General features: G+C 36.9%; 1 protein-coding gene across 1 annotated transcript in view; it reads left to right on the top strand.

Annotated features, from left to right (window-relative positions):
• Positions 1–15398: 15398 nt before the first annotated feature.
• The window catches only part of ARID4A (AT-rich interaction domain 4A), an 86282-nt gene continuing 73900 nt past the window's right edge, over positions 15399–27780 (top strand). Inside the window, exons 1-4 of the mRNA XM_007951886.2 lie at positions 15399–15404; positions 16615–16725; positions 19825–19890; positions 21236–21326. Coding sequence (XP_007950077.1) covers positions 15399–15404; positions 16615–16725; positions 19825–19890; positions 21236–21326 — 274 coding nt within the window. The remainder of the gene's footprint in view (positions 15405–16614; positions 16726–19824; positions 19891–21235; positions 21327–27780) is intronic.

Consider the following 27780-nt stretch of genomic DNA (forward strand, 5'->3'; position numbering starts at 1 on the left):
ATAAGATAGCTCATTTTATGTGAAACTAGTGTAATAATGTATAAATTGAAGAAGGCAATATGGTTTGACATTTGGTAACTTAATTCCCTCTTGTATAAAAGGTAAGAATATGTATCATTTATAATAGCACAAAACCATGAAATATTTATACACAAATCTAAACTTGTGCAAGATTTAATGTTGAAAATTGAATTATGTAAAACACTTAAGAAAAAATAATAAAATCTAAATAAATAGATTGGAAGACAGTATTGTTAAGATATCAGTTCTTCCCAAAATGACTTATACATTCAATATAAACTCAAATTACCAACAGACTTTTGCTTGGTAGAAATTGATAAGCTGTTTCTAAAATGTATGTAGAAAAGCAAACAGAATAGCCAAAGCCATTTTGAAAAAGAACAAAGTAAGAAGACCTTTATTTCAAGACTTACTATAAAATTAATGTAATAAACATGACATCAATGGAACAGAATAGAGTCTAGAACTAGATTAAAAAATACGGTCAATTGATTTTCCACAAATGGACATCCATATGCAAGAGAAAACCCTCAAGCCATACATATCTTATAACATGCACAAAACTTAAAAGCAATCATAGACCAAAATGTACCTCAAACTATAAAACTTAGGAGAAACTTTGTGACTTTGGTTTAATAAAGGGGCTCTGGTGTAGTGCAGTGTGTAAGGCATCCGAATGCTAACCAGAAGGCTGGCGGTTCAAACCCACAAGCCACTCCTCAGAAGGAAGACTGGGCAATCTACTTTCATAGTGACACCACCTTGGAAACCCAAGGAGGAGGTCGCTATGAGTCGGATCCAACTTGACAGCAGTTGAGTTTTTGAGTTGGTTTAATAAAAGAGTTCTCAGATGTTACATTGAAAGTATGATCTATTAAAAAAAAACTGAATTTCACCAAAATCAAAAAGCTTCTGCTCTACTTAAAAATACTGTCAAGAGAATAAAAAGAAAAAGCTTTTGAGGAAAATATTTGCAAATACACCTGACAAAGGACTTGTATCCAGAAAAAATAAAGAACTCTCAAAATTCAACATAAGGAAACAATACCATTAAAAAAAAAAGGTAACAGGTTTGAACACACAATTCACCAAAGACAATACAAAAATGACAAACAGGCATATGAAAATATGATTACCATTAATCATCAAGAAAATGCAAATAAAACCACAATTAGATACCAGTCTATCTCTCAGAATATCTACAATTAAAAGAAACCAGCAAACTTTGGTGAGAATGTACAGCAACAGAAACTCAGCTGGTGGGAATGCAAAATGCTACTACATCTGTTTTGGAAAGTTCAGTAGTCTCTTATAAAAGTTAAATACTCAACATATAACCTATATATATGAACATATAACCTCATTACAAAAGTAACTAATGTTCCTTTCTGACCATCTCACCCCTTCAGAGGTCATCACCATATTATGCATTTAATGTGTATCGTCCTTCCGGTCCATAAATAACAGCTCTTAAAAAAAAAAGTAAAGCCTGGTGTGATAAGGTTTAAAAGCATTGCAAAGTTCCTTACTTTGAAGTGCATGATTTGGATTTATAAATGAGAAAGGTCATAAATTTGACAAAAATGGTTCACAGAAGTGGTACTGTGGAGAGAGCTGACCCTCTGGGATATAATTAGGACTAAGAAGGCAATCAGTGAAAAGCCTTCAATGACAGGTTGTTCAGACTTGTTATCTATGAAATTATAATATTTGACTGCTTTGTGGAAACTGAATTTGCTATGTGAATTTTCACTCGAATCACAATAAAAATTTTAAAAATTTGGTATTTACTGTATAGCACCACAAAGTGGAATTTAGTTTTACTATGAAGCATAAGTAGAATTTTAGGAAAGTTCATTTAAATAAGGAGTAGCAAAAAACTGGTTTGCCTGTCAGCAGAATCAGGAAATAGCCATACCAAGTACTCAACAATTATAAAATAGTTGTAATCAAGGTATAAGTACTAAAATCCATTCTTAAAGGTGGATGAAGAAATTGAAGATCAGAGAAGTATAGAACTGGGAATGAAACTGGGAAATGAAGCAGTACAGGCCTTTGAACATTATCATTTCACAATAAATTAAATCTTTATTTAAATGAGTTTTCCTAAAGTTCGACTTTGTGGTGCTACAATGAAAAAGAAAAATGAAGAATGTCAATAATTAGAGATAAGCTCTGAAATGCTGAATGAGTAAAATTTCTGAGATGCCAGAATCAAAACCAAATAAAGAGACTAATCTATAAAAGACTGGAAAGGATAGAGTTTAGATGAGAGTAAGAATGCATGTGGTAGATCTCTTTAAACTGTGGTTCAAGTACCATCTGCATAAGAAGTCTCCATAGATTTGAATTCACTAGTTCCAAAGTAGGGCCCAAGAATTTGCATTTTAATTAAGTATTTTATGTAATTCTTATGGATATCCTAAATTCTGAGAATCACTGATTTGGACAGAGGTTATTAAAATGTTACTATTTAACAGGTTTTATGAGACAAGACTTCTGTAATATGGCAAATGGGAGATGAAACTAATAGGGAATGAAAGGGGTAGTATTTAGGGAAACTTTCTTTGCATACTTTATAAGAAATATGTCTCAGAGACAGGACTACCTATTTAAATAAGCATACATACACATTAAATGCATAAAACAGTCATTACTTCTGAAGGGGTAAATACTTAAATAAGAAAAAGGGAAGTATCCGTCAGGAACTTTATAGCAGATGGTTTCAAGTATTTTAAAATTCAGTATCTGTTACTGTAAAATACATGAGAATCTTAGAGTATTTCCAACATAGAGGTGGACAAAGAGCTAGGAAGACAATAAGGAATTAACTGCATAATTGTTAATGACCAGGGATAAAGTAGCTTTCATATTTTACAGAGAGGTTTAAAAAAAAAAAAAAAAGCTCTGACTTAGGTCAATTTGGTTAAAGAAAATTCCATACATGGGCTTGGTTCCTTCTACAACACAAGAATATTAACAGAAGATTCTCTTACCCGCATTATGGACATTCAGATACACACTGAAATTATAGTCTACTGACACTTTAAACAGCTAACTGTAAGTTCATTTCATAAGATAAAAAAGTGGCGTAACATCATCATTTATAGCTAAATGTCCTAACTTCCTAACTCACTGTATTAGTCGCAAAAAGTTTCTTAAAATGGTTTTGCTGCAACATTTTTCCCCAAAGATATTTGACACTCACAATGTAGCCCTTTTTCTATTCTTATCACCACTTGACCTTTCACCTGTTCCTACTGAAAATGGAGCAACTGTGACCTAATACAGTTCTTACATATTTCTACAGGACAAGACTACTAGAGATGAACATAGATTCCTCCTTCATAGGCAATATAATGACTCATTCAGACTGAAATATATTTAACATAGAATGCCTAAAGGCAAGCTACGATGTTGGCAGGCCATACACTAAATATTTCTAACAGCCAGAAGTCTCTTCCTTCCTGGCACCCCTCTTCTTCACGATATGAAGCCAAATAAAACTTTCTCACAAATGACTTCATGTGTAGACATGACGTGCTTTTTTGTCCCTCTACATATTTGGACAGATTCCAAACTCCATTTCAGGAGAAGCTTTAAACGTAAAATTTAAGCTAGCCTACTCTAAAACCATTCTTTTTCCCTAAATGGAAAGCTGACAAAATAGGAAGTACACAGAAGCATAGAGAAGCAAGTTTTGTAGCTTAAGTACTTACTGGTAACAGACTAGTTCTTTGAGACTGTGTAATAAATTGCAGAACTTCAAATTTGAGAAGAAAACAGCTAAAGTGTGCCTTGGTTGCCATTATCATACAATCTACAGAGGAACAAGAAACAGCTTTCCTTTTTGCTATGTCGCTTCATATAAAATCCCTGTCTGACCAAGACACCCAAAATTATACAAATCTCTTGTAGTACAGTGCTGAAGGCATCTGACTGCTAACCAGAAGGTTGGTGGTTCAAACTCACCAGTTCAAACCCACCAGCCACTCCACGGAAGCAAGACTAGGCATTCTACTTCCGTAAAGATTTACCACCTTGGAAACCCAATGGGGGTCACTGTAAGTCGAATGGCAGCGAGTTTTTTTTTTTTCCCAAGCAGTTTTATAATTGCATAGAAAAATTAAGAAACATGAAGGTTTTAAGAAAGCAGTAAAATTTTGGTTCAGTTTGAGTTGAGAGTAACACCGTGGGGAAAAAAAAAAAAATTTTTTTGCTTGCCATAGGATTTGCAATAACCTCAAAGTAAACTATACTTACGTGTAACGCATCACAAATTTTATGATTAGTAGACTCAAAAACTTGCCACCAAACATATCACAAGCCAGCAAAGGAAGTAAGAACAGAAACCCCTCTCAAGTGACTTCTTTTCCTCTTGCCCATTGCTGTCATTACCTAAAAAACATCTTTAGGCAACCATTTGTATCTTAACTTTTTAAGCTATCACATTTAAGTGTAAAGCCAAACCAAACCCAAACCAAGCTTACTGCCATTGAGTTGAAACCCCTAAGGCATTTGACTGCTAACCAGAAGGCTGGCGGTTCAAACCCACCAGCCACTCCTCGGAAGGAAGGTTGGGCAATCTACTTCCTTAGTGGTATCACCTCGGAAACGCAAAGAGGGGTTGTTATTAATTGGATCCAACTCGACAGCACACAACAACAACAATAGGGTTTCTAAATAAATCATGGCATCAAATGTCACATCAGGTTTTCTTTTATTTAAATCTACTAGAGTAGAAATTAAGTATGAATACTTAAGTATACTTAAGTTTGTTGTTGTTGTTGTTATTTGCCATTGAGTCGGCCCCGACTCATAGCGACCCCACCTTGGGTTTCCGAGGCAGTATCACTACAGAAGTAGGAATGCCCAACCTTCCTTCCGAGGAGTGGCTGGTGGGTTTGAACCGCCAGCCTTCTGGTTAGCAGTCAAGTGCCTTAGGCACTATGCTACCAGAGCTCCTATACTTAAGTAGAAAATACTTAAGTACTTTTATTATATGTGTGTGTGTAGAAACACATACAAAATGGTCCTTGGTATAACAAAATTAATCAATCTGTGGTCCCAGTTAGGTATTATTTGAAATACTTGTTTTATCAGCCAATGAATTTCATTCTTTGGGATAGAATTATTAGCAATTTCCTTTAGTACTAAAATTCATAGAGTCAATGTCTGGTACTTCTAGTTCTCAGGAGTTGTTAAAGAATTGTTAACCTTTCAGGGATAGATAAGTATTAGAAATATGCTTAGGAATTTTTATTTGAAAAATATAGTACTGGGTTTGGAACCCTAAAACATGAAGAGTTTTAAGTATGTACTCCCCTATACCTCTCATCGTCTAAAAGCAGAGTTCATGTAGAGAGATATATCCCAAGCCACCCAGCCTAGGATAATGACAAGAACACAAAACATCTGTTTTTCAAACCCAGTATTAAGATGCTTATTCAACCCAGTATCCCACCGAGGTATTGTGAAAATCCAGAGTATTAAAAAAAAAAAAAATCTTTTTTATTGTGCTTTAGGTGAAAGTTTACAGAGCATTTAGCTTCCCATTTGATAGTTTGTACATAGTGTTCCATAACATTGGTTGCATTCCCCACAACATATCAATACTCTCCCTATTTCTAACTCTTGAGTCCTCCATTTTCTTTTGCTCAGATATTCTACCCTTTCCTGCCTTGTCATCTTTGCTTTTGGTCAAATGTTGCCCTTTTGATCTCATATAGATTGTTCTAGTGTTGACCTTTGGTGGCCCTGTGGTTAAAGCACTGGACTGCTAACCAAAAGGTTGGTAGTTCGATCCCACCAGCTGCTCTGTGGGAGAAAGACAAGACAGTCTGCTTCTGTTAAGATTTACAGCTTTGGAAATCCTATGGGGGTCATTATAAGTCAGAATCAACTCAGTGGTAGTGGGTTTGGTTTTTGGTGTTGGTCTATTATTTGGCTAAAAATGGTCTCCAGGAATGGTTTCATTCCAGGTTCAGAAGAGTGTATTACGGTCACAGTCTTGAGGGTTCCTCCAATCTCTGTCAGACCAGGAAGTCCGGTGATTTTTACAAATTTGATTTTTTGTTCTACATTTTTCTCCCCTTCTGTCTGGGTCCCTCTGTCATAAATCCAATCAGTGTGGTCAGAATTCTGAGAATTTTTGATCTAAGAGCACATAACTGCGGCTTCAACTCTATGCATGCCTACTATGAACCTGACACTGTAACTTATCTCCCCATTTCTTATCATTTCTATTTGTTTTAAATCTTCAAGTCAATACTCTATCAACATCACAGAAACCAAGAATCAAAAGAGTCCTCATGAAACATTTCATCCAGTTTCCATTCTCAGACCACGCTTAATTTCATTCTTAGAGGCATTATGGAATTACAGTAAGAAAAATGTACTTGTAGGGTAAGATTATGGCTACACTTTTCACAAAAAAAAGGAGGACCATAAGAAGTTAAGTGCTGAACCTAAGCTCTTCTTGAGAAATACGTAACTGTCAACCCATTCAATGTTAAGATATTTCTAATTCTTAAAATTCTTCCTGACACTGCATATTATCTGTTGAAATTAATTGATTTCTAAAAACAAGACTATATCTTTACTTAGATTTCACATATTAAAGAATCTTGGTTAAAACCTTTATGGTCCACAAACATACATTGGTTGTTGCTCTATATTCTACTAAAAGCAAGCCAACACAAAACACGAAAAAATTATTCCACTCAGAAAGAGGGAAGGGGGAAAAGATATTCCACACCATAGTTTAACAGTTTTAAAACATGCATGTAATTTGTAAGGTAGCTCTGGTAGCATAGTGACTGAGGCACTTGACTGCTAACCAGAAGGCTGGCGGTTCAAACCCATCAGCCACTCCTCGGAAGGAAGATGGAGCAATCTACTTCCGTAGTGATACTTCCTCGGAAACCCAAGGAGGGGTCGCTATGAGTCGGGTCCGACTCGATGGCACACAACAACAACAACAACATAATTTGTAAGATGCTCTGTTAGAATGGTATTTTCTCAATACTGAAAAACTAAACTCTCCTTAATTTAGCTTGAGAATCACTGGGCTTTTTCTGCACCAATTTATCAATCTACTTTAACTTTTTTCCTTAATAAAAGTTGTGCTTTAAAAATCAGTCATACTAGATAGTGTTTCCAAATAATTTTCCAATAATATTTTGTGCACATCCTATCCCTTTTGTGTCTGTTCAAAAAATCTCAACAACAGTAACTAACATGGAAAAGAAAAGAAAGCTCTCTTAAAAGCACCTAAGTCTAAAAGATAAATAGGATTAAGTCAAAATATGAAAACAGTTTAAGGTCCAGCATATTATCTTGCCACATTTAAGGGTTCCACAAATAATGTGAGAAAAGGCACAACAGAAATTTACTGGACACTTAAAGCTCTATTGCATGTTTAAAACCAATTTCATCTTCCTTATGAATCAGTGGCATTTCCTGACTTTCCAAACAAGTTAATGGTACCCTTTGTTCCTTATCTGAAAATCCTGACAGTGGTTTTTTCCTTTTGTTTTGGTTCTTTGTTACCCCTAAATTCAGTAAGAGACTGATCAAATCCAGTTACTTCCCCCCCCCCCCATAATCTCCTTTCCTCTGCACCGAGGTGCCACTTTAATCTCACCTCATGCTAATACCAATATACTAATCCCGTTTCCCCTTTAGCCATACTGGATAGTGTTTCCAAACAATTTTCCAAAAATATTTTGGGCACATCCTATCCCTTTTGTGTCTATTCAAAAAATCTCAACAAAAGTAACTAACACAGAAAGGGAAACTGATATAGAAAAATATCTGCAGTAAATTACTACTAAGTATTATGTAATAAAATAGTTAGAAAATATTAAGACTGTAACAGATAAATGAACAGGAAAAATAGACTTGTATAAGAATAAGTAAGTGATGTATGTAATAGAAAAATGTCTCATCTCACTAGTTAACAAGGAAAAAGGGTGTACTCAACCTCAAATTTATTAACTTAGTAGAAATGACTATATCACCTGATACTGGTGAGGGTGACAGTGTAAATCACTACAACCCTTTTCAAAAGTTGACTTTTTAAGAGTATTAAAAATGTTTATAATAATGACCTTAAACTTATCCTAAGAAATCAGTCTAAAATACAGCAAATACTATATACACACAGATGATAACTGAAGCATAATATTGAAGAACTAGAAACTTAAAAGGGTCAAGTAATAGAAAAATAAAGTTTAAGAAAAAAAAAAAAAAAAAAAAAACCAGCCTGGAGTATTTTCAACCACTAAAATTATCACGGAGTCTGTGTAGCTCCACTGCATGCCTGTTGTAACATTAAAGGACCAAAGAAAACAAAAATTATTTCAAGACTAAAAAAGGAATATGCATACACAAAGGAAAAAGGGAACTATAAAACCAGTATTGTTGTTGTTGTTGCTATGTGCTGTTGAGTTGGACCCAACTCATAGCGACCCCTCCTTGAGTTGCCGAGGCAATATAACTACGAAAGTAGATTGCCTCATCTTCCTTCCGAGGAGTGGCTGGTGGGTTGAACCGCCAGCCCTCTGGTTAGCAGTCAAGTGCCTTAGCCACTATGCTACCAGAGCTCCTAAATAATAGGGTAGATTAAAAATTATTTTCTTTATTCTATATATTTTCTTTATTACCTGTAAAATTTGAAACAAAACATAAAAAATACTTCAATTTCTGCTCACAATTCAGCTTTCAAGGCCTCTACAGGTTCCTGAACCTGTACAGAGAGCAAGCATCGCTTATGATTCTGATATGCAGGTAACCCTATAAATGTTGACAAGTTAGCCCCATACGCTCTTCCCAACTTAATCTTTAGTCTGTCATCTCCAAACTGACTTAATCACTATGCTGGACATGTTACCTTATACAACTCCACTCTTGTCCACAGTCTTCCATACCATTAGAATGACCTTTTTTTTTTCCTCATTTTGCAGACTGTACCTCACTAACCTTGAAAAGCCTTCACTGACTATGAAAGAAATGCACTCCTGCTTTGCCTTCTAAAGCAATTTGTCTCTTAAAAATTTCTTAGATTTGGCTGTAAACTGAACTTTGAAAATCTATTATCATCATAAGCTATTATTTAAGTCATTAAATATAGTTACCTAACTTGCTTACATTTTTAAAAATAGCTGTTTAGATTCACTTTGCACATGTTTAATTATCATTTCCCTTTTACTGACAAGTTACTTAAGCAGTGTCTTGACATGTAGAGTCTTATTCAAACCTTTTTGTTTTGAATCCAAATCCTAACATACACTGACATTCTAGTTTGGATTATATAGGAGAGAAAATCGTTATCTATGAATCAAAACCATGTGGCCATAAACTCTGCTTGCTACAAATAAATTATGTAATTTTCCCAAATATAAGCAAATCATTAGGAAAGCAGCTACATTCAATACAGTAATCCATTCTACTTCTCAACATATATTGAAGTAAAGAAATAACTACACAGTGGAAAAAATACTATCATTTTTCAAGAGTTTATATACATAAACGCTATATATGACAACAGCATGCCCAATCTTGATTACTGAAGGACAACTAAATAAAATTACATACCATGAATAGAATTTTCAACACTGAGAGAAAATTCACGTCTTTAACAATGGATCCCTTGCTTCATTTTTCCACAAAAATCAGGCTTACTCTGAAAACAAAAACAAAAACAGAAACAACTTTTAATTTTGAGTGTTATAGCTGACCCTGTAGAACACTGACCTTTGGAGTCTAATTTTGATTTCAAAACAGCTTTATGTAATAGAAGACTTATAAAAATTGACAATCTTGATTCTGTAGGAAACATCTATAGTTACCTGTAAAATCATTAGAGAACTTTAAGAACAAATTATTCTCAACTTGGGCTCATTCAAATATTATATGAATACAGTTCTAGCATACCCCCCCCATTTATACCATGGTTTACTAATTGTTCAGACATTCCCAGGTAGCGCAAATGGTTAAGCACTTGACTACCAGCCAAAAGGCTGGCAGTCTGAACCCACATAAGGTACCTCAACAGATAGGCCTGACAAACTGCTTCCAAAAGGTCACAGTCTTGAAAATCCTATGAAACAGCTCATTGTCAAAAAAGAATTCCTATAAACAAACAGTAGTTTATTTCACATAAAATATGCATACATTCCTAAGAAATATTTACAGAGCACCTAACAAGTCCCAGGTAAGGAAACATAATGATGAAAACAGCTGCTGCCCTCTGGGAGCTGAGTCTCAAGGGGGGAAAAAGTCAAACAATTCCAAATAATGTGTGACCAGACTGGCAGGTAAATGGTCCTCCTATGAGGGTACAAAAGTGCTGAGAAGAATGAAGAAACTTAAGCAACGTAGCCTAACAATTAAAGCATTCAGCTGCTAACAGAAGTTTGGTGGTTTGAACCTACCAGCCGCTCTGTGGGAGAAGAATGAGGCAGTCTGATCCCAAAAAGATTTACAACCTTGGAAACCCTATAGAGCAGTCCTACTGTCACACAGGGTTGCTATAAATCAGAATTCTCTCAATAGCAAGTTTTTTTTTTTTTTTTTTAAAGTAACAAAGAAACATAAAATAGTTAAACTCAATCATACCATAAAAACAACCCGTTTTTCTCAGTATTTTCTAAATGTCACTTTTGGCGTAGCTAAATGTTTCACTGTATAAATGCTCAGCTATCCTAAAGATCCTCTTCTGAAGCACTTAACAGAGAAAAATACTTAAGAAATCACTAAGTTCTAAGAAAAATTCTCAAATTTATATGTAACTTAAAGACTGATAATTCTATTGGATGGTGAAGTTTTGCCATGAATAAACAGAGATCCAGGAGACAAAGTTTAAAAATAAAGTTAACTTCCATAAAAGTAGCAACCGAAAACCACCGTATGGAGTTCATTTCTAGTCTGACACACATGGGAGTGCCGTAAGTCAGAATCAACTCAATAGCAACTGGTCAGGTACAACGTTTTAATTATGAGAAACAGAAATATTTGAAATAAGGAACAGAAACAGAGATACTGCAAAATCCTTTCAGACTGCTGACAGACTGATCTGAATAACAAATTCATGAACAACTACGTATAGAATGCCAACCTTTTTGAGTCTCAGGGATACTTGTACTGGATTTATTTTTCTACTTGTGTATGTTTTGTATTTCTGCAGGAGTTATAAAATTGGTAGAAAAAATAAAAATGAAATGGTTAACAAATTTAAGTGCGGCAAGAGCAAAAACTTTCTAACAGGACAATTATACCAGTTATCAAATGCCTTACATGTATAATCCCATTGGCCTTGTTTTTCCACGTCTAGAAATTTATTCCAAAGAAATTATCAGGCATGTAAAGGAAGACCTAAGTGACTTCAATCACTGATACCAATCCTGAGGAAGAAAGATGTAGCCATCTGCTCCTGTAAAGATAACCGCCTTGGAAAACCTATGGGGCAGTTGTATTCTGTCCTACAGGATTACTTAGACAGCTGTGGGTTGAAATGTCAACACTGACCCACTATGGCTCCTATAGCAAAATTAAGGAAGAGAGTATATAAATTATGGTGTATCTCTCCTATATAACAATACGAGATCCTTTATGGACAGTATTTCCAATTTGCCCAATAATTTCTGTAAAGGGAAAAAACAGTTGACAAAATACACACAAGTAGAACAATCCTTGTTGCATAAAGCAAAAAAAAAAAAAAAAAACAACAAGTAACTCCTCTTTATAATACATAACTACAGTAAAAACTCTAATTACTTTTTGGTAGAGGGAATTTAAGAGATCGTTTTCCCTTGGACTTCTGTATAATTTCCAAATGCCCACCAACATAAATTAGTTCTTTCACATAACAACTTAAAGTTTCATAGTGGAATAATAGGTGATTACCCCCTGAGAAATTCATTATATTGTTTTATCATTTCCTAAAAAAAAAAAAAAAAAATCTCTTCTAAATACATACTGACAAAATCATCTTCATATGCTAAATTTTTACACTAAAAAAAAAATTAAAATGTTCATAGTATTTCAAGATAAAAATATTAAGCACTTAAAATCCAGAGATAAAAACTACTTGAATGGGTAAAGAAATCTATACAAACCAAACCCACTTCCATTAACAAGATTCCAACTCATACTAACTCTGTAGGACAGAAAAGGATTTATAAGGCTATAAATCTACAGGGAAGCAGATTGCCAAGTCTTTCTCCTGTAGAAGGATTTGTGGGTTCAAACTGCCTACCCTTTTGATTAGCAGCCAAGCACTTTAAACAGTGACCCACCGTGCTCCTGAAGAAATCTATAAGGCTGTCCAAATTCCTTATTTCTGATTTTCATCCTAAGCTATCATATCAGGAACGCAGTAGTAACACAGCCTCATTTGAACCTTTGACCAAACAACTTCTAACCTTCCACCCTCTCATTTATGGCTCTCCTCTACCGGTCCACAGAAAACTTTTCAGGTGGTCTCCCAAATTCTTAAGTTTTTACAGATACCAGAACTCACCTCAGTAATACTTTTGGATATTTGTCACTGAGATGTCCTGTATTTTCTTCAGCACAACTGCCAAAAAGAAACAGTAAATTAAGTCCCACGGGTATTATGAGGATAACTGTTAAGTATTTATCCACATAAGTGTGACCGAATCATTCAACAAAAAATACTGGCATTTTAATAATCCTAAAAAAAAAAAAATCACGGCTATGAATGAAAAAGAGGTTCAGCATATTTAGTCAACCTGGATTATTGACAATATTTCATATTTTTATTGAGTCTTTAAAATTACTTTTCAATTAATAATCCAGTTCCACTCTTCAAAATCTGTAGCTTTTTGCTTCATTTAGCAGATGACTCTGGTAAGAGAATCGTATCGATTCTGCTGCTCTGATCTATCCGCGAGGTCCTTTTACATAAAGTGTTTTCAGACCGTACAGAATCATTGAGGCTTCCTTTCAGAAAGTAGCAATGTACAATGTGGCACAGTTCCTTCTCCGCGTTCACAGTATCAGCGTCAGCGCTGACAATCAAATTATTCAGCATTTGGATACCCAGAGCATTCCTGAGTTTCCTCACAGCTTTGTCGTGTGAGGAGCACGCGGAAACATCCTCTCCCCATCTAGGATGTGTCTAAGAAAGAACCATTTCTTTTCTGTCTTAAAGTGCCACTCGGCTGGAGAAATATGTCAGGTTCCTCAAACTTAACTAGAAAAGTAGGAAGGACTGTGCTTACTCAAGCAAACTCAAGAAAACTCTCAACACTCAAAATCGCCTTCCAGAAAAAGACGTGCGCCTCTCATCCGCCTCTTTCTCTCCCTCGGCGGGAGAGGAAGCCTCGCCCCTTTCCTCCCTCCCCCTCCCTCCCCCGCCACAGAGAGAACTTAGCTTTGCCATGGCTGCCGTGCGGCCCCTCCACTTCCGGTGCCGCTACAGCTGCGCCATGCCCCAGTCAGACAACCATAGTCTCCAACTGACCTTTTCGATAAGTCTGTGACTCCTCCGATGTTCACTGAGTGCTGTCCTGGAGGGAACGGTGAATGGGTACCGCACTAAAATGAATCTATCGTATAGAGACTCTACTGCCTTCTCGCCCGAAACATAAAATACGATAGACCTGCGGCCACCGCTGCCGAGACAAAATGGCGCCGAGAAGCCTGGTTAGCGCAGGCGCCTTGGAAAGACCCTGCCCCGCCCCCGTGCTAGCCCCTAGCCGCTGCTCGGGGTTCTGTTTCCATGGGACACTACGCGGCCAATCCTCGTGCCGAACTGCTCTTCCTGACCCCTCAATTCACCAATCAACGCTGAATCAAACACATCCGGAGTCGTCCTTACCAATCATTTCTCGGAACTTGCTTACTCAATACCTTACCCCCCAATAGCGCTGGCCTTCGAAGACAGCCAATCATGAGTGGAAGATGTCCTACCTGCTGTCTTTCGTACCAATCCGTGAAGTTTCAGAGCTACATCCAATGAGGACGGCAGCTAGCGAGCTCCAATCCGAAGCTCTTCGGCGTCATGAGCAGCCAATAGGAGTTCGTGTAGAAGCGAGTCGGCTCTACAGCTTGTTATTTGGTGGATTGTGGCAGTAAATCGGGCGAGTAGGGCACCGGGCGCAGGAACTGCCGCCGCGGCCCGGAGTGGTGCTACCCGGACGGGGGCCCGCGGGGGTCAGTGAGGCGGAGGACTGGAGAGCTGACAGCGCTCACTTCACCCGCAGTTGGTAGGTAGAGAGAAGGGAACCAAGGAATATTGAATGGACGAAGCGGCAGTAGCAGCTGGTGCTGCTGCCCGGGGTCCCGGTACACTTAAAAGCTTTGGAGGTGGGGAGGGGGGTGCCAGGCAAGCGTCGTAGCGAGCACAGGGAAAGGGGCAAGTCGTGGAGCAGCGACTGCAACTGCAAGAACCGCCGCTGCAGCCGCCTCCTCGGCCGCCTCCCCGGGTTCCCCCGGAAAATGGCTGTGGAGCTGGCCGCGCCGCTAAGTTTGCTTCCGTGCGGTGAGGAGCGGGTTGCTCTGAGGATCCGGCCCCCAACTCCGCGGTGCGTTCTCACCCGTGGAGTCCGTGGCAGGACCGGACGGGCTGGAGGCTGGTGCCTCTCTGAGCTCTACAAAAAGTTGAGGCGGGCGCTGGGAGGAGGCGGTGGCCGCCGCTGTGCGGCTCCCTTCCCCTCCCACACCCTGTCCCGGCCACCTCCCCTCCTCCTCTCCGCCCCCCTCGCCCCCACCCCCTCGCGGTTCTCCTCTCACTCTCGAGGCTCTGGGCTGAAGGCCGCGGCCCCTACCCCTTCGGGGTGAAGAAGCGCTTCTCTTTTCTGACATGGTGCAGAGTGAAGGAAGGAGAGCAATGGCGCCGTGACACTCCGCTGCCGCCACCGCGGGCCCGGGGCGGGCCGAGGGGGCCGAGCGGTGGAGGCGGGGCGCGGGCCTAAGTCGGGAGTATCCGGGGGGCGGCTAAAAGAAGGCTCTGCGACCACCCGTCTTGTGGGCTGGGAGAAGCAGAAACGCGCTCTCCCTTTCCATGCACGACCTGTCCAGTGGCTCTGAGTTGAGCATTCCTGGTCAAAGTGGCCAGCTAGGCGGGGGCGCGGTGGGCCACTAGCGAACTCCGGGGTGGAACGGGCTGCCTTTTGGCGCCTCTGGGGTTCTCGCTGCCCCCTCTGCTCCTGTGTACTGGCTGCTCTCGGAGGGGATCTTATCCCTTCGCTGGTGAGGCTTTTGCCCCTCCCCGCTGGCGTTTGTTTACTTTCTTTCCTTGGGTCGCTCCCCGCTGTTGGCTGATTCTGTGCCTGTGTTTCCCCTTCCCAAGGTTTTGTCGACACTGTAGATAGCTCGTTGAGCTGGAACCACACACATCACCAATAAAAATGAAGGTAAGTAGAATCAACACTGCTCTGGACCTCGAGATGTCCCTGGCCATTGCTTGTCGTGAGGCTCGTGTCGTGGAATGTCATTTTTTTGGCTGTTCAAAATTGAATCCTCTACAAAGCAGCACTTAATGAAATGAGGACGTGTTGAATGGATGAGAAATGATCTGGGTATCTAAATGCAGACTTGTCCAGCCGCTCTCTGAAGCACTTAGCACTTTCGAAAGGCTGTTGCAGCCTTTCAATTGTCCATTGGGCTAATATTTTAAAACACTTCTTGTGTTGGCAGCAACCTTCGCAGAAGAAAAGCTTTTGTACGAATTTGGGGGACTTTGGAAATTTTTTTTTTCTTCTCTAGTGCCCATTTAATTTGCTAAGAAAAAGATTATGTGGATAGAGTAAGGGATCTCTTTGTTCTGGGAATAAAGTGAAATTCTGGGCTAAAATATTTCAAGTTGAGCTAAAACAAATAATAGTTTGTACTCCAATTTTTATTGTAAATGTTTTCAACAAAAATCCAACCTAATAATATACAGTCTTCTGAAGGCAACTAATCTTACAAACATCAGTATAAGTGTTTAAAGGGAACGGAAACAGGTCTTGAGCTATCATTTCACATCTGTGCATTCATAAACTGAATTCAGACTTAAACCTTTCATATGCAGCTTCCAACCAAGACTTTTCCAATAGTGTTCTCCTTATCAAGAAGGTTGTCTACATTTCTTATCTGTATAGTTACACTGTATCCAAGAAGTTGCCTTTATGTAGCTATGTTAATTACATTTTAAATTGCATAGTGTTAATTTTAATAACTATTTATGTTAATTTGAAGATAGTATTTTGAGGAGGCTGTAAATGAACTGCACAAAATTTTATTAGGAATTTAATATAAATATACTTATCGTCTTTTTTCAATTCTCCATAAATTGTAGAACTGTTGAACCATTTTATATCTGTAGAGAAACATTATTATATTTCATTATGGATACTTTGCAATTACAATTTTAAACCATTTTATGTTGGATAAGAACATGTATATAAAAAGAAAGACTGTTAATGAAGTTTAGTTTTAAGGGTATTTTTCAAATGATTAATGATATTAATAAGCAAATTGTTTTAGCATTCTTATTACTTTAAATAGAGAACCTTTAAATGAGACTTGAGGTTAAAGAGGGAAAATAGTAGTGATGTTTAAACTTTGTGGTTCTTTCCTCAGGCAGCGGATGAGCCTGCCTACCTGACAGTGGGAACTGATGTCAGTGCCAAGTACCGAGGTGCCTTCTGTGAGGCAAAGATTAAGACTGTGAAAAGGCTGGTAAAAGTTAAGGTAATTTTTTTTTTTTTTTGAATGCAACAGTTTTATTAACTCTGGATTGAAGAGAGTTAGGGAAGGAGAGGCTGTAAATCAGCATATTGTATTTGTTTATCACTATGTAAAAGCACTATTATGTACCATACTATAGAAAAAGCATTTAAGACTTGAGAAGTAAAAAATTCAAAACGAGAATTTATTTCAAAATGGTTTTACAGAAATGCGGTGTCCATACTTCCTAGTACTTGTGTCTTCCCTGTTTATGGCAGTATACTTACTCGGGCTCAGGAGCTCTGGTGGTGCAGTGACTGCTCACCAAAAGGTCAGTGGTTCAAACCTACCGGTGGCTTCATGGATGAACAGAGGCAGTCTGCTTCCATAAAGAGTTATAGCCTTGGAAACCCAATGGGACCATTCTACTCTGTAATCGGCTCAATGGCAGTGTGGGATTTTTTTTCCCCAGAGGGGGACAGACTTACTTAGGTTATAATCTTTGTTTTTTTCTCTTTGATAATGTTTAGATAGAGATGATTTCAGTGGTTAGAAAGACAATATAAGGGAATTATGTTTTTGAGACAGTGTGACAAATGATTCCAGAACTTTATTAGTAGCATGCCTTTTTTTTTTTAAAAAAAAACAGGAAGGGATGTGAGGATAGGCAGGCTGCTGGCCACTATTTTTAAGATGCTTTTATGACTAGAATAAAGTTAAGACATTATCCTTTTATAATACTTGGAAGTCAGAACTTTGAACTGATTCAGTCATGGCCAACAAAGTGAAATTGGAACAGACCTGATTTTTAAAAATTTGGGTGAAGAAGAATGACATACAGGATGGAAAAAAATTAAGAGTTGAAGTCCTGGAATGGGAGACTTGGAAGAGACATAGGAAGTTCTGGTGGCATAATGCCTAAGACATTTGACTGCTAACCAGAAGGCTGGAGGTTCATACCCACCAGCCACTCCTGGGAAGGAAGATTGGGCAATCTACTTCCGTTATAATACTGCCTTGGAAACCCAAGGAGGGGTCACTATGAGTCACACCCAACTTGTTGGCAGTGAGTTTGGTTTTTTTGGTTTTCAGGAGCCTGATGTTGGAGATTGGTTTATGGCCTGGAGTGTGGAGAGCTACACACATTCAAAGCAGCGTAGTCAGCCACCATCTTTGAGCAGTTCATTGTTGTTGCCAGCTGTGCCAGTCGAGAGATTTGGTTGATACACAGCATGCATATTACCCTTGTTTTTTAACAGGGAGTTTGAGTTTCTAACAGGGTATTGATCCATAATTTTTCCATTCTGCTTATTGGCCCAATTTACTCACATTTTACAAATTTGGGTCCATTCTGATTTTGCTTCATTGGCCATGATAGAACTGGAAAAAACTTATTTGAAAGCCTTTTGGAAATATGAAAATAAGAAAAAAGAATTAATACACATAGTTTATGTCTCAGAAATACTAGTGTTAACATTGTTTTTTTTTCCTTCATGGTAATTTTCCTATATAGATTTAAAATAATCTTTGTTACTTAGATTACAGAAATAATGTTTATTATAAATATTTTTTTTAACATTATGTTGTTACATGCCGTCAAGTCGGACCCAACGCATAGCGACTCCTCCTTGGGTTTCCAAGGTGGTATCACTGTGGAAGTAGATTGCCCAACCTTCCTTTCGAGGAGTGGCTGGTGGGTTTCAACTGCCAGCCTTCTGGTTAGCAGTCAAGTGCCTTAGGCACTGACTACCAGAGCTCCTTTTTAACATTATATAGGGCTATATAATTAGTTTATGAAAGTCCTTTTTGATATTGCTCCCAATAGATTTGGTTTGCTCCTCCAGATTTTTTACTCTGGATATCAGAATGTTATTATTATTATTGGATCTTTATTGGATTACTTGCATGCAGTTTGCTTTTTTCTTATATTTGATGTTTTCCTACCAAAAAGAAACACTGAAAGGAAGAAAGTAGAGAAGTACCTATACATAGTGGCATTCAGACTCTGAATGAATGAATGAATGAATGAACTACAGGAGTGAGTTGTGTGGTAGATGAATAGCTTTATCTTTGATTAGCATAAAATATCTGTTTAAACTTTGATGCTGTGAAACTTTTCTTTTGATGTTAGGATATCATTTGACATTCATTTTTCTTCTGATTTTCTTTCTGCTCTTAATAGAGTATTTTCATATAGCCATTTTATTGTGTCAGCTATACAGGGTTTGTTTACTAGACATTTATTTGGGATTATATTAAACTTTTAACTTTTTGGTAGTATTGTATCTCCTAATTGTTTATTAATTTGTTTATTTAAGTCAGTAATGCTGTGACTGTTTGAGGAGGTCTTGTAATACATGTATTTCCTAGAATTTGAATTTTCTTATTTGGGTATGTGCTCTATATTGCTTGCTTACCCTATATATTTGGGAGGAGCTGAAGTAGAAAAAGGAGCCATGGTGACACAGTGGTTAAAGCACTTGGCTGCAACCAAAAAGTCATTGGTTCAAATGTACCAGCCACTCCATGAGAGAAAGATGTGGCAGCCAGCTTCCATCAAGATTTACAGCCTTGGAAACCCTATGGAGCAGCTCTGTTCTGCCCTCTAGGGTCGCTGTGATTCAGAATTAACCCAATAGCTGTGGATTGGTAATAGAAAAGAACATGTGTTTGTAACTGAATTACATATTATAATTATTCAGGTTTACTTTATAAAGGATCAGAGAGTTCTGGTTTTATTTTATTTGTGTATAAGCAAAAAAGTTTGATAAAGCTTTTTGATATACTTGATGACTATCAGAACCTTTTGTGACATGTTGATAAAGAGCAATAAAGGCAGTTTTTAAGTGTTTACAGTAATCACTACAGATAATAAGTCTTCTGTAGTTTGTTTATTCATTCATCAAACATTTATTCAGTTTTTATAATACATTGATACTTGCTAACTGCTGGGCAAATATTAAGTCCTCTGGGAACTCAGTTAATGAGAGAGTCAATAAACATAACTACAAAGAGTGTATACAAGGATTATAACATAGGGTGCTAAGAAAGCATAGGTAAAGCCGTTGTTACTGCAATACATTGTTTTAAAAGTAACCTGAATTGTGCAAAAATGTTTTTCAGGTACTCCTAAAACAGGATAATACTACACAGTTGGTGCAAGATGATCAAGTAAAGGGTCCTTTAAGAGTACGTATGTTCTATGTTTTAAAATCTGAAATGATGGGTCATAAATTAAGACAGTAATTTATTAAACTTTCCAATTATAGATATACTTTTCAAATTTTAGAAGAACATTGATCAGAAAATAGAAGCACAAATGAGGTGTTTGTATGTTCAGTATAAATTAAGATATTGTAATTGCTTTGTCTTTAGATTGAAAATACTGTATATCCTACAGAACGTTAATTAAATATATATAGCCATGTTAAGTTTTTACCCATCATTTGTTTTAAGTTCTTGAACAGAATACCTTATTTTGTCTATGAACATACTGTTACTTTATCTGAGGCAATATTGAACCTGTTAAGTTATATAGTAGTATCATTTTTCTAGTTTAGTAAATATTTTTCTAATATACCAAATAAACAATGTTTACTTCATCATTCAGTTTAATGAATATCTATAGCATGAATACTTATATTATACATGTGAGAGCTGGACAATGAATAAGAAACATTGAAGAAGAATTGATACTTTTAAATTATGGTGTTGGCAAAAATATCGAATATACCATGATCTACCAGAAGAACAAACAAATCTGTCTTGGGTGAAGAACAGCTAGAATGCTCCTTAGAAGCGAGAATGGCGAGAATTTGCCTCTCATACTTTGGTCATGTTATCAGGAGGGACCAGTCCCTGGAGAGAGAGATCATTCTTGATAAAATAGATGGTTGGTAAAAAAGAGGAAGACCCTCAACAGGATGGATTGACACAGTGACTGCGATAATGGGCTGAAGCATAGCAATGATTGTGAGGATGGTGCAGGAACGTCAGAGTACCACTTTGGTTAATAACTTAGGTACAGAGGTCTGGAAACTGAAAGGTCAACTAGTCTATCCCTTTGTCTCCAGGTGAACCTTTACTTAAAATGTTTCTTAACTATAAATGCTGAAACCAATATTTCTATGAAAGGAAGTTGAAGCTATTTTTGCTTATAGTTTTATATTTCTTTTATTGGACAGTTTTTATGAAGGCAATATAATGTAGTAAAAGAAAAAAAAATGAATTAAGACTTAAGGGACTGGGTTCTTATACTGGAGTCTTCACAAATTATTTTCTCTTTCCAAGACACAATTTCCAGTGAATAAAATAGGAGTAATAAAGCTGCTTTACTTATGCCATAGCATTTTGAGACTCAAATTACATAATAAATAAAAGCACTATAAGCAGTGATACATAGCAATGAATATCTAAGCCAGTATAAGGTAAAGTTATCATAAGCATTATTATTTTACTCTGATCATGTAGTTGGTAGGAATAATTTGGTTTGTTTGTTTAAATTTAGCAATGAAATTTGGATTTTATGTTTTAGGTTGGAGCTATTGTTGAAACAAGGACATCTGATGGATCCTTTCAGGAAGCTATTATCAGCAAGTTGACAGATGCTAGTTGGTATACTGTGGGTGAGCATCTGAGTAGCTTAATACTTTGATTTGGGGGCTGCATATACCTTTTTTTTAAAAAAATTAATTAATTTTATTTATTTTTTCATTGTGATTTGGGTGAAAGTTTACAGAGCAAATTCACTTTCCATACAGCAGTTAACATACACTCTGTTTCATGACACTGACTACAATTTACCACAATGCAATAGCTCCCCTCCCTCTTCCCTGTAGTTACCTCTTCCCTGTGTCCTTCTCTCCATGCACTCCTGTCCCCTGAGCTTCTCCCTGTACATACACAGCCCTTCTTTCTCCCATGATTGTTCTCTCCAAGGAGTGAGTCTACCTAGTATAAATGTTCACCTCATATGCCTGTCTTTTGTTTGGCTAGAAGCCACAGGCATATACCTTTATTTTTTAGGTACTCTGAATCACTGTGTTGGCAGAGAAGTGTATATTGTTCTTTCTTGTCAATTTACAGGATATAGTTGGCTAAAATTTTAATGATGTCTGCTGATAATGAAAATAGTTATTTCTTACAGTAATTTGGCACTTATAGCTATTTCATCCATGAATGTACCTTTTTTTTAGGGTACCTTGATGTTCCTGTTCAAGGAAGTTAACTTGTATCACTATTTTTGTCCCATAAAGAAAGTCACTAAAACTTAATGTTATGAATAATCAAGGAACTCTTAGGGCACAGTGGTTAAAGCGTTCGCTGCTAACTGAAAGGTTAGCAGTTTGAATCTGTTCCACAGAAGAAAGATGAGGCGGTCTCCTTCCGTGATGATTTACACCTTGGGAAACCCTATGGAGAAGTTCTACTCTGTCCTCTAGGGTTGCTATGAGTCATAATCGACTTAATGGCAGTGGCTTTTGGTGTTATAAATAATCAGATTTTTTTCTGTAATTACAATTAAGATTGCATAGTTACAATATTTTACGGTAGTGCTACCTGTTTTGTATAATTGTAATGTAGATGTTATTACAGAATTTGCAGACTAAAAAAATGTTGACCAGAATAGATTCAAGACTGGATGGTTGTAGCTTAATTTTTGATTTTGGATGTAGTGAGCACTCTCTTAGTAATAGCTATCAAGAAAGATGTAAGTGCTGTTAGTGTGAATACATTCTTAACAGTCCATGAATAAGCTTTCACTGACTTTAAAAAACTTTACTGTAGTGAATAGCAACAAGTGCCATAATATATTTAAATTAAAACCTAAAAATAGTACTTAAATAGTTACTGTCATTATGTTGATGAGAACAGCAGTGGTTAACTTTTCCAAGTCTTCTGTCTGTACTTTTGAAGTACACAATCCTGTGAATAGTGTATACTTCTTTGTTTTACACTGAATATCTAGTATACTGCATTGTTTGGGCTCTTCATTTATATCCTAGTATAAGTGGTTTAATTATAATGTGTGGCTTCCTTGTGGAAGGAAACCATCAACCAAACTTGATAAATTTAATGTTATCTTAGAGATGCAGATTTTTATTTGCTTTCTTTTTATTTATTGTAATTTATATATTTTTACCTTTGTTGTGGTGAAAACATACCCAAGACATTTGCCAACATAACAGCTTCCACATTTATAGCAGAGGGACATTGATGACATTTTTCATGTTATGCCACCATTATTGCTATTCTTTTCCAAAATATTCCACCTCCATTTATTTGCTTTCTTTTTAAAGAAATTGGCCTTCACTTTTAATTTACTGGATTTGTTGCTTTGTGTAAGTAAAAAGTCATTGGTCTCCAGTTGATGCTCAAAGCTATGAAGAACATGCTTGGCTTAAAAATTGTACCTCATGTGTTTTATTCTGTGGCTTCTATTAAGAGTAGAGTAGCAATTATATGTGTATAACTACTGTTTTCTAACCTTTTGTGTTTTTGTACCTCTTAGAAGTACAAAAAGTATGCTATTCTGAACTACATGTTTTAGGAAGCTTAATTGTGGCTATTGAAGGTTATTAGGGATTTAAAAACTAAGCGTAAAGTTAACTCTGGGAAGATGAAGTAAATGCAATTTTGCTATATTAAACAAAGGACTGCTAAAAATGACAGTTGATATGTACAGAATCATGGGAAATTATGTGATGCTTACTCAGACACTAATATTGGTATTCGAGGACCCTGGCAACACAGTGGTTAAGTACTAGGCTGCTAACTAAAAGGTTGGAGGTACAAGCCCAACACCCACTCTGTAGGAGAAAGATGGGACAATCTCCTTACATAACGATTGCAGCCTTAGAAAGCCTGTGTGTCAGTTCTCCTCTGTCCTTTAGGGTTGCTGTAAATTAAAATCGACTTGATGGTGGTAGGTTTGATTTCTTGGTTTATATGGTTCTCAGCCTTAAGGTTACATCCCCATTACTCATGAAACTCTACTAATACAACACTCATGCTTCTTGCAAGAGCAGTACTTTTCAAACTTCCACAGTCTGGGTTCCTGCGTCCCAGAATATTTCTTTCATTATGAATAGTGATCTCTGTGCTCTATTTGGGTGTCGTTTTAGCATTCCTAAAAACTGGTCATTGCTGAGCATTGTCTACAGTGATTTTGTATGATGGGTAATAACTGAAGAAATTGCATAATTCTTATTTTCAAAGAGTTTAGAATCTTAATTTCATATAATTCATTATAAGCATTAGTGTACATAAGAATCACTTGGTGCTTATTTTTAAAGCAAAAAAGAATACTTGATGGCCTGAAACCTTTTCCAATGTGATAAGCTTGGGGATGGCAACTCAGGAATCTTCGATTTTATAAACATATTGAGCATTGTATGTTTGTACCGTAGTTTGGTTATCCATTCCTCATTTGATGGGCACCTAGGTTGTTTCCATCTTTTGGCTGTTGTAAATAGTGCTGTGATGAACAAGGGTGTGTGTATGTCTGTTCTTGTCCTGGCTCTCACTTCTTTAGGATATATTCCTAGTATGGAATGGCTGGTTCAAATGGTATTTCTAATTCCAACTTTTTAAGGAATCGCCATACTGCTTTCCACAGTGGTTGTACCATTTTATAGTCCCACCAGCAGTGTATGAGAGTCCCAATCTCTCCACATCCCCGCCAGCATTTGTTATTTTCTGTCTTGCTGAACTTTGCTACTAGTGGTGGAACAAGATGGTATCTCATTGTTGTTTTGATTTGCAAACAACAACAATAGCTAATGATTGTGAGCATTTCTTCATATGTTTGTCGGCTGCCTGAATATCCTCCTTGGTGAAGTGTCTATTCATGTCTTCTGCCTATTTTTTAATTGGATTGTTTGTCTTTTTGTTCTTGAGGTATTGGAGTTTTCTATAAATTCTAGAGGTAAGTCCCTTGGCAGATACGTCATTGCCAAATATTTTTTCCCAATCTGTAGGTTCTCTTTTGACTCTTTTTGGAGAAATCATTGGAAGCACATGAAAATTTGATTTTTTTAGAAGGTTCCCAATCATCTAGTTTCTCTTCTGCTGTTTGTGCATTTTGGGTTATGCTTGATAGTCTATTTATGCCATATATTAAGGCCACTAAATTTGGCCCTAGCTTTCCCTTGCGGAATTGTATAGTTTTAGGTTTCACATTTAAGTCTTTGATCCATCTCGAGTTCGTTTTTGTTTATGGTGTGAGGAGCACATCTTGTTTTATTTTTCTGCAAATGGATATCCACTTTCACCAGCACCATTTATTAAACATTCTCTTCCCCATTTAATGGATTTCAGACCTTTGTCAAAGATCAGCTGACCATAGGTCAGTGGATCTATTTCTGGGTTCTCAATTCTATTCCATTGGTTTATGTGTCTGTCCTTAAACCAATACCAGGCAATTTTGACTACAGTGGCTGCATAGTAGGTTTTGAGACCCAGCAGTGTGAGACCTCCTACTTTGTTGTACTTCTTCAGTAGTGCTTTGCTTATCTGAGGTCTCTTTCCTTTCCATATAAAGTTAGTGATTGGTTTTTCCATATCCTTAAAGAACATTGAGGGGATCTGGATTGGGATTGCGTTGAATGTATAGATTGCTTTGGGTAGAATTGACATTTTCACAATGTTCAATCTTCCTGTCCACGAGCATGGGAATTTCTTCCATTTATGTAGATCTCTTATGGTTTCTTGAGCTAGTTTTTTTATCATTTTCTTTGTACAGGTCTTTTGTGTCATTGGTAAGATTTATTCCCAAGTATTTTATATTTTTGGTAGCTATTGTAAGTGGTATTGATTTCCTTATTTCTTTTTCAGCAGTCTCTTTCCTGGTGTTTCTAGAAATCTGTCCATTTCTTCCAGATTTTCAAATTTGTTGGAGTACAGTTCTTCATAGTATCCTGGTATTATCCTTCTTATTTCAATTGGTTCTGTTCTGATGTCACCCATTTCATTTCTTATTCATGTTATTTGAATTCTCTCCCTCTTTTCCTTTGTTATATTTGCCAGTGGTTTGTTGATTTTGTTAATCTGTTCAAAAAACCAACGTTGGTCTTGTTGATTTTTTTCTATTGCCCTTCTATTTTCTTTTTCATTGATTTCTGTTCAAATCTTGATTATTTCCTTTCTTCTGGTGACTGTAGGCTTTTCTTGCTATTGTTTTTCTAATTTTTGGAGATGGTGGTTTAAAGTGTTGATTTTGGCTCTTCTTTTTTGATGTGTGCATTTATTGCTATAAATTAGCCTCTGATCACTGCTTTTGTCATGTCCCAAAGATTTTGGTATGTTGTATTTCCATTCTCGTTTGAGTCAAGGAATTTTTGAGTTTTTTAAATTTCATTTTTTATTTCTTCTATTACCCAGTCTTTCTTATGGAGGGTGTTGTTCAGTTTCCATGTGTTTACTTTTTCTGTTGATCTTCCTAGTGTTGATTTCTAATTTGATAGCATGCTGATCCGAGAAGATGCTTTGCAGTAAGTGTTTCAATATTTTTAAATTTATGAAGGCTTGCTTTATGGCCATGCGCACTGGAAAAGAATGTATATTGTGCTGTTGTTGGGTGAAGTTCTCTGTAGATGGCTATAAGGTTAAGTTGGTGGATTGTATTGAACAGCTCTTCTGCATCTTTGCTGATTTTCTTTCCAGTTGTTCTGTCTTTCAATGCAAGTGGTGTATTAAAGTCTCCCACCATGACTGTGGCGTCATCTATTTGACTTTTCAACTCTTCTAAAGTCTGATTTATGTATTTTGGGGCTCTTTCATTGGGTCCATAGATATTTATTATGGTTATATCTTCATGTTCAATTGATCCTTTAATCATTATATAATGTCCTTCCTTGTGTCATATGGTGGTTTTTGTTTTAAAGTCAATTTGATCAGAAATTAATATTGCCACTCCTGCTCTTTTACGGTTGCCATTTGCTTGATATATCTTTTTGCAACCTTTGATTTTTAGTCTGTTTTTCTCTTTATCTCTAAGGTGTGTATCTTGTAGACAGCATATTCAGGGGTTTTGTTTTCTTATCCAGGCTGCAACTGTCCATCTCCTGAGTGGTGCATTTAATCCATTAACATTCAGTGCAATTATTGACAAGTATGAATTGGTTGCTGTCATTTTGGTATGTGTTTTTTCATGGTGTCCCTGGTTTCTTTGTTCCATATTATTTTCTGTGCTGAGCTCATTATGTTTATGAATCATGTTATCATTTTCTTTGTTGCTGTTATTTTAGTATTTGCTGAATATTTGTGCTTGTCCTCTTTTTTATTGTGATGTGAAGGCTTATCATTTTTCTTTGAGGTTACGCTGTGATTTATAATTTTCTCCCCGAGATGAGAACAGTCCATTCTATCTTGGAACTCTTGACTTCCTCACCATGTAGAAGGTCTGTAACTACATGGTATTTTCCCTCTTTTTGTTTTGTTGTTGGCCTCACTTACCAATTGATATCTCTGATTGCCTGTTTAAATCATGTAAGCTTATTTTAGTTTGGATATATCCATAGCTGTGGTTTCTGGGTTGTGTCATCTTGTGTGTTAATGGTCAATTGATGTTTGCTATGTATGGTTCTCTGTTCAAAAGACTGCCTTTTGTATGTCTTGTAAGGTTGGTCTGCTTATCTGGAAATCTCCTAATTTCACCTTCATATTTGAGTGACAGTTTTGCTAGGTGTATAATTCTTGGTAAAAATTTTTCTCTTTCAGGGTTTTATATATACCATCCCATTGCCTTCTCACTTGTGTAGTTTCTGCTGAGAAATCAGAGTTTATTCTTACTGGTTGTCCTGTGTAAGTAACTTTTTGTTTTTCCCGTGTGCTTTCAGGATTCTTTCTTTGTCTTTGGTTTTGATGAGTTTGTTGATGATATGTCTTGGTGATTTTCTTTTGGGGTCTATCCTGTTTGGGGTTCGTTGGACATCCTGAATGGATGTATACTCATCTTTCATCATATCAGGGAAATTCTCCTCTAACAAATCTTGGGCAATTTTCTCAGTGGTTTTATTTTTCTCTTCCTGTTCTGGAATTCCAATGACATGTAGGTTATTCCTTTTGATAATATCCCAC

This window comes from Orycteropus afer, unplaced genomic scaffold, assembly GCF_000298275.1.
Source record: "Orycteropus afer afer isolate SDZICR_OR568_19922 unplaced genomic scaffold, OryAfe1.0 scaffold00314, whole genome shotgun sequence".
NCBI lineage: Eukaryota > Metazoa > Chordata > Mammalia > Tubulidentata > Orycteropodidae > Orycteropus > Orycteropus afer.